The sequence below is a fragment of the Acipenser ruthenus genome, unplaced genomic scaffold (genome assembly GCF_902713425.1).
Source record: "Acipenser ruthenus unplaced genomic scaffold, fAciRut3.2 maternal haplotype, whole genome shotgun sequence".
NCBI lineage: Eukaryota > Metazoa > Chordata > Actinopteri > Acipenseriformes > Acipenseridae > Acipenser > Acipenser ruthenus.
The window spans coordinates 69,844-78,359 of record NW_026708286.1 but is presented as its reverse complement, the minus strand read 5'-3'; the positions used below and the strand labels follow the sequence as shown (position 1 = coordinate 78,359).

At 47.0% G+C, this 8,516-nt stretch overlaps 1 protein-coding gene across 1 annotated transcript; it reads right to left on the bottom strand.

Annotated features, from left to right (window-relative positions):
* Nucleotides 1–8: 8 nt before the first annotated feature.
* Nucleotides 9–7,739, bottom strand: LOC117971434 (ankyrin repeat domain-containing protein 24-like; the record flags this gene model as incomplete). The annotated part of the gene is made up of 8 exons (XM_059020616.1): nucleotides 7,560–7,739; nucleotides 5,549–5,679; nucleotides 5,052–5,140; nucleotides 4,653–4,717; nucleotides 4,439–4,496; nucleotides 3,633–3,703; nucleotides 3,271–3,377; nucleotides 9–96 (listed from the first exon to the last, which is right to left on the bottom strand). Coding segments are annotated over exons 1-8 (645 nt in total), but the record flags the coding sequence as incomplete, so codon positions are not given.
* Between the last annotated feature and the right edge of the window lie 777 nt (nucleotides 7,740–8,516).

The following is an 8,516-nucleotide window of genomic DNA, read 5'->3' as shown; positions in this document are numbered from 1 at the left end:
CCGAGGGCGTCGGCTATGTTGATGTTAGCCCCGCCCCTCAGCAGCACCTCCACCGTCTCCACGCTGTCACTCTCACACGCCAGCATGAGAGCCGTCCTGAAATACACACCCACATATACCAAGAGATATGCATCACACATAACAACCACATATACCAAGAGATATGCATCACACATAACAACCACATATACCAAGAGATATGCATCACACATAACAACCACATATACCAAGAGATATGCATCACACATAACAACCACATATACCAAGAGATATGCATCACACATAACAACCACATATACCAAGAGATATGCATCACACATAACAACCACATATACCAAGAGATATGCATCACACATAACAACCACATATACCAAGAGATATGCATCACACATAACACACCCCACATATACCAAGAGATATGCATCACACATAACAACCACATATACCAAGAGATATGCATCACACATAACACACCCCACATATACCAAGAGATATGCATCACACATAACAACCACATATACCAAGAGATATGCATCACACATAACACACCCCACATATACCAAGAGATATGCATCACACATAACACACCCCACATATACCAAGAGATATGCATCACACATAACACACCCCACATATACCAAGAGAGATGCATCACACATAACAACCACATATACCAAGAGATATGCATCACACATAACAACCACATATACCAAGAGATATGCATCACACATAACAACCACATATACCAAGAGATATGCATCACACATAACACACCCCACATATACCAAGAGATATGCATCACACATAACAACCACATATACCAAGAGATATGCATCACACATAACACACCCCACATATACCAAGAGATATGCATCACACATAACACACCCCACATATACCAAGAGAGATGCATCACACATAACAACCACATATACCAAGAGATATGCATCACACATAACACACCCCACATATACCAAGAGATATGCATCACACATAACAACCACATATACCAAGAGATATGCATCACACATAACAACCACATATACCAAGAGATATGCATCACACATAACAACCACATATACCAAGAGATATGCATCACACATAACAACCACATATACCAAGAGATATGCATCACACATAACACACCCCACATATACCAAGAGATATGCATCACACATAACAACCACATATACCAAGAGATATGCATCACACATAACACACCCCACATATACCAAGAGATATGCATCACACATAACACACCCCACATATACCAAGAGATATGCATCACACATAACAACCACATATACCAAGAGATATGCATCACACATAACACACCCCACATATACCAAGAGAGATGCATCACACATAACAACCACATATACCAAGAGAGATGCATCACACATAACAACCACATATACCAAGAGATATGCATCACACATAACACACCCCACATATACCAAGAGATATGCATCACACATAACAACCACATATACCAAGAGATATGCATCACACATAACACACCCCACATATACCAAGAGATATGCATCACACATAACACACCCACATATACCAAGAGATATGCATCACACATAACAACCACATATACCAAGAGATATGCATCACACATAACAACCACATATACCAAGAGATATGCATCACACATAACACACCCCACATATACCAAGAGATATGCATCACACATAACAACCACATATACCAAGAGATATGCATCACACATAACAACCACATATACCAAGAGATATGCATCACACATAACAACCACATATACCAAGAGATATGCATCACACATAACACACCCCACATATACCAAGAGATATGCATCACACATAACAACCACATATACCAAGAGATATGCATCACACATAACAACCACATATACCAAGAGATATGCATCACACATAACAACCACATATACCAAGAGATATGCATCACACATAACAACCACATATACCAAGAGAGATGCATCACACATAACACACCCCACATATACCAAGAGATATGCATCACACATAACAACCACATATACCAAGAGATATGCATCACACATAACAACCACATATACCAAGAGATATGCATCACACATAACAACCACATATACCAAGAGATATGCATCACACATAACACACCCCACATATACCAAGAGATATGCATCACACATAACAACCACATATACCAAGAGATATGCATCACACATAACAACCACATATACCAAGAGAGATGCATCACACATAACACACCCCACATATACCAAGAGATATGCATCACACATAACACAACCCACATATACCAAGAGATATGCATCACACATAACAACCACATATACCAAGAGATATGCATCACACATAACACACCCCACATATACCAAGAGATATGCATCACACATAACAACCACATATACCAAGAGATATGCATCACACATAACAACCACATATACCAAGAGATATGCATCACACATAACAACCACATATACCAAGAGATATGCATCACACATAACAACCACATATACCAAGAGATATGCATCACACATAACACACCCCACATATACCAAGAGATATGCATCACACATAACAACCACATATACCAAGAGATATGCATCACACATAACAACCACATATACCAAGAGATATGCATCACACATAACAACCACATATACCAAGAGAGATGCATCACACATAACACACCCCACATATACCAAGAGATATGCATCACACATAACAACCACATATACCAAGAGATATGCATCACACATAACAACCACATATACCAAGAGATATGCATCACACATAACACACCCCACATATACCAAGAGATATGCATCACACATAACAACCACATATACCAAGAGATATGCATCACACATAACAACCACATATACCAAGAGATATGCATCACACATAACACACCCCACATATACCAAGAGATATGCATCACACATAACAACCACATATACCAAGAGATATGCATCACACATAACAACCACATATACCAAGAGAGATGCATCACACATAACACACCCCACATATACCAAGAGATATGCATCACACATAACACACCCCACATATACCAAGAGAGATGCATCACACATAACACACCCCACATATACCAAGAGAGATGCATCACACATAACACACCCCACATATTATTATTATTATTATTATTATTATTATTATTATTATTATTATTATTATTTATTTATTAGCAGACATGTATCTCAAGAGATGTGTCTCACACATGTGGTAGAATCCCCACCTCCCCTGCGCGTCGCGGGCGTCCGTCTCGGCTCCCCTCTGGATCAGGAACCGGCACAGCTCGACCCGGCTCATCTGGGCCGCCAGAATCAGAGGCGTCGACCCGTCCTGGAGCAGAGTGGGGGAGGCGGGTCAGTAAACCAGAACCAGAGGCGCAACCAGCAACCAACAGAACAAGAAGCAGGTGATAATCAATGCATTGAGGAGACTTTACTATTGAAAAGCAAGACGCTGAAACGTGTAGCCCTTCAGGAAGGCCTTGAAATACCACTTGACTTAACCGAGGCTCCGTGAATCGAGTCACTGCTGCATCTCTCATCAGAACCAGCTTCCTGGGACCGGATCACTTCCTGTGTTACTCACCCCGTCCCTGCAGTTCAGACACGCCTTAAAGTCCCAGAGTGTCTCCATGCAGGAGATACAGCCGCTGACCGCTACGGAGAGAGGAGAGCGTGTGAGTCTGTGAGAGTGTGTAACAGAGAGTGAGTGTGTGTGTCTCAGTGTGTGTGTCTCAGTGTGTAACAGAGAGTGAGTGAGTGTGTGTGTCTCAGTGTGTAACAGAGAGTGAGTGAGTGTATGTGTCTCAGTGTGTAACAGAGAGTGAGTGAGTGTGTGTGTCTCAGTGTGTGTGTCTCAGTGTGTGTGTCTCAGTGTGTAACAGAGAGTGAGTGAGTGTGTGTGTCTCAGTGTGTAACAGAGAGTGAGTGAGTGTATGTGTCTCAGTGTGTAACAGAGAGTGAGTGAGTGTGTGTGTCTCAGTGTGTGTGTCTCAGTGTGTAACAGAGAGTGAGTGAGTGTGTGTGTCTCAGTGTGTAACAGAGAGTGAGTGAGTGTATGTGTCTCAGTGTGTAACAGAGAGTGAGTGAGTGAGTGTGTCTCAGTGTGTGTGTCTCAGTGTGTAACAGAGAGTGAGTGAGTGTGTGTGTCTCAGTGTGTGTGTCTCAGTGTGTAACAGAGAGTGAGTGAGTGTGTGTGTCTCAGTGTGTAACAGAGAGTGAGTGAGTGTATGTGTCTCAGTGTGTAACAGAGAGTGAGTGAGTGTGTGTGTCTCAGTGTGTGTGTCTCAGTGTGTGTGTCTCAGTGTGTAACAGAGTGAGTGAGTGTGTGTGTCTCAGTGTGTGTGTCTCAGTGTGTAACAGTGAGTGCGTGAGTGTGTCTCAGTGTCTCACCTGCGTGGTGCAGAGCTGTCCTCCCATAGCTGTCTGTCCCATCAACTGAGACCTTCTCCTGAGGGCAGAGAGACAGGGAAAGAGGCTGAATTCAGAGACATCACTCTCACCTACATCTCCCCCTCTCTCCTCTCTCCTCTCCCCTCTCTAGCTCTCCTCTCCTCTCTTCTCCTCTCCCCTCTCTAGCTCTCCTCTCCTCTCCTCTCTCCCTCACCTGCAGCAATCTCTTCACACACTCTGGGTGGCCGTGCCTCGCTGCCAGGTGCAGAGCATTGAACCCTGGGAGAAGAGAGAGAGAAAGGGGGCAGAGTTTAGAGACACCAGCAGCTCAGGGGATAATTAAACCCTTCCTCTCAGCGCTCTTACTGCAGTCCTGACTCTGAGGGAGAGAAGCCAGGCTCATTGTCAGGGTCAGGCTCAGGGTCAGGCTCAGGCTCAGGCTCAGGGTCAGGGTCAGGCTCAGGCTCAGGGTCAGGGTCAGGCTCAGGCTCAGGCTCAGGGTCAGGGTCAGGGTCAGGATCAGGGTCAGGCTCAGGGGCAGGGTCAGGGTCAGGGTTACCGCAGCCTCTCATGGTAATGCTGTGATTCTGTGTTTCTGTCTCTCTTGGTTTACCTGCCCCGTCGGTCAAGGTGACGTCCACCCCGTGTGCCAGCATCACCTCCAGACACTCCACACTGCCCCGCATCGCACTGGCATGGAACCTGCAGGAGAGGAGAGAGGGAGAGGCGCGTTGATCTCCCGTATCCATCCCGTGTGTGTTGTGTAGTGAGTGTGTGTTGTGTAGTTGTGTAGTTGTGTAGTGAGTGTGTGTAGTGAGTGTGTGTTGTGTAGTTGTGTAGTTGTGTAGTGAGTGTGTGTTGTGTAGTGTGTGTTGTGTAGTTGTGTAGTGAGTGTGGGTTGTGTAGTTGTGTAGTGAGTGTGGGTTGTGTAGTTGTGTAGTTGTGTAGTGAGTGTGTGTTGTGTAGTTGTGTAGTGAGTGTGTGTTGTGTAGTTGTGTAGTGAGTGTGTGTTGTGTAGTTGTGTAGTGAGTGTGGGTTGTGTAGTTGTGTAGTTGTGTAGTGGGTGTGTGTTGTGTAGTGAGTGTGTGTTGTGCACTCATGTTGACTCACGCTGACTTGCCCTCTGGGTCCAGCTTGGCCGGGGTCAGGCCCTTCTTCAGGATCAGCGCAGCGACTCTCTCGGGGTCATTGAGCTCCACGGCCTGCAGCAGCTTCTCATCACTCTTACTCCAGTCCTGACTCTGAGAGACAGAGCGTTACTACAGGGTTACTACAGGGCTACTACAGCCTCTAATCTTACTCCAGTCCCTATGGGAGGGTAAGATGAACAGCACACCCAGAGTGTTTAACACACCAGCTCCCCTCCCACCACCCCGAATAAAAGCAGAAGAAACCGGTCCGTACCGCGAGGGCGCCGAGACACGGGCAGAAGCGCTTCATAGAGAGTAACAGCAGCTGGAGTTCCATACAGCTGAGAGAGCAGGAGTGAGGCACCCCAAAAACACCCTGCACCCCTACACACACACGCACACACACACACACAGATACACTCACATACACTCACACACAGAGATACACTCACATACACTCACACACAGAGATACACTGACACACACGCACACACACACACACTCACACACGGAGATACACGCACACAAAGATCCACTCACAGATACACTTCCACTGAGACACTCTTCCACACTCACAGATCAGTGCTGTCCTGGTTCACTACAGCAGCTCAGTCTCACTCTCTCACTCCAGAGCTGAGATCCCAAACACTCGAGAAACTACGATGCTGCAGTTTAGACAGAGCTGCTACCAACACTGCAGAACAGAGCGCTCCCTCCCTCCCTCCCTCCCTCCTTCACTCCCTCCCTCCCTCCCTCCCTCCCTCCTTCTCCTCCACCACACCTGACCCAATACTATCACTCTCTCTCTCTCTCTCTGTAACTCAATGTATCTCTGTCTCTCCTCTCCTCTCTCTCTCTTTCTCTTTCCCCCTCACTCTATCTAGGCCAAGCTACAATTTGCATGTAAGCATGTGAGCTCAGCAGATAAAAGGACACACAGTGTTGCAGCTGGTCATCGAGACAAGGGCACTGAAACAGTCAGGCGATAGAGCTGGATCCGATCCCACAGCTCAGACATTGACAGACTCCCGGACTGTGAGAGCTGGACGGGGTGCAGCCTAGTGGTGAGAGCTGCAGGACGGGGAGCCAGGGGATAGACCTGGGATCCTGGTTTGAATCAGCTCAGGCACTAATGGACTCCCTAACCCTTGATTGTGTGAGCTAGAGGGGGTGTAGCCTCAGGTACACTTGGTACCCCGGTGCCTGTATTCACAGCGTCTTGTCTCAGCGTGTCACACTGCCCTCCTCCTCCTGTCTCAGCGTGTCACACTGCCCTCCTCCTCCTGTCTCAGCGTGTCACACTGCCCTCCTCCTCCTGTCTCAGCGTGTCACACTGCCCTCCTCCTCCTGTCTCAGCGTGTCACACTGCCCTCCTCCTCCTGTCTCAGCGTGTCACACTGCCCTCCTCCTCCTGTCTCAGCGTGTCACACTGCCCTCCTCCTCCTGTCTCAGCGTGTCACACTGCCCGGCTCCTCCTGTCTCAGCGTGTCACACTGCCCTCCTCCTCCTGTCTCAGCGTGTCACACTGCCCTCCTCCTCCTGTCTCAGCGTGTCACACTGCCCTCCTCCTCCTGTCTCAGCGTGTCACACTGCCCTCCTCCTCCTGTCTCAGCGTGTCACACTGCCCTCCTCCTGTGTTTATTTCTGGCACTCCCCCATGACTCTAGTCTAGGGTGGCATGTCCACAGTGTCTGCCTGCTGCTGGGAGCTGGTTAATAATTTACTGGATACAAGTAGATACAGTTACAGGAGCTGGAGAAGAAGAAGAGGAAGAAGAGGAAGAAGAGGAAGAAGAGGAAGAAGAAGAGGAAGACTCATCATTAGAATATATTCAGCGCGAGCAAAGAAAGGACACGTGATAAAGCTGCTGGCGCTGAAAGCAGAATTATTGAGACGCGTTTGCAGCTGCCGGCTGGAATGCCTCTCAATGAATTATTAGACGCGTCTCTGATGGAGGAGCTGCTGCAGATGAAAGGTGTGTTCGTACTGACCTCACACTTTTTAAACTTCGCCTTCAAACTCTTCATGTCTCGCGATGTGTTTTGGCCGAAGACTTCTCGTTGCCTGAAGCAGAAAAGCAACAAAATATTCTACAAAAAAAATCTATAGAAAATCTAGAAATATTTAAAGAACTTCATACGGAGTCATACAAAGTTATAAAAACAAACGATTCAAGCTGCTTCCGGATCTGTCCATGGTGCTGACTTGATCGTCAATACAAGTTCAGAGTTCTTGATAGCGGCACAGGGCATTATTAACCTTTTGTTTTACGAATCCTTACCTGTATCCCAAACCCCTGGAAACTCACGAGGTCTGTGTGTCCAGCAGTCGGCGGCCGGACAGCTGGCCGATCTTATGATGTCAGTGTCGTTAGCGCTCTCTTTCCCGGTAAGCGTACCTGCTTACCTGTGCCCGCTCTCGCCTCTCTCTTTCTCTCTCCCCGTTCGCTGATAGCAGGGGGCGGGGACTCCCACTGGGTGGTATTGAATGACCGGCCCGGCTCGCAGCTGTCTGCCGGTGTCATGACGTCACCATAGCCGTGTCCATCGCGGTGAAGAGTGTGCTGCTTATATGAGCGGTGTTCCGATCAGGCTCGTCATTTACGTTTGCAAGCCTGGCCAGCATTCTCGGGCTGTGTTTACCATAACAATCAAAAGCATTGTAAACAGACGCCCATGCGACGTTGACCCACACCACACAGCACTAGATAGGGGTGGTTTAGGGGTATGACCCCCCCCAGCAATTCATAATTGATTTGAAGATATGTATGAAAATATGTATCGCTCAAAGGACGAAATGGTTACTGTAGCCTTTGGAAAAGAAGGTACAACGAAATTAATATTTACACCCGATTCATTGTTTACAAATCATGCACAACAGCGCCCTCTCTGGCCACAGCATCGCATTTCATTGTGAATTTCCTTTCCTGGGTGGAAAGTGATCCTCCT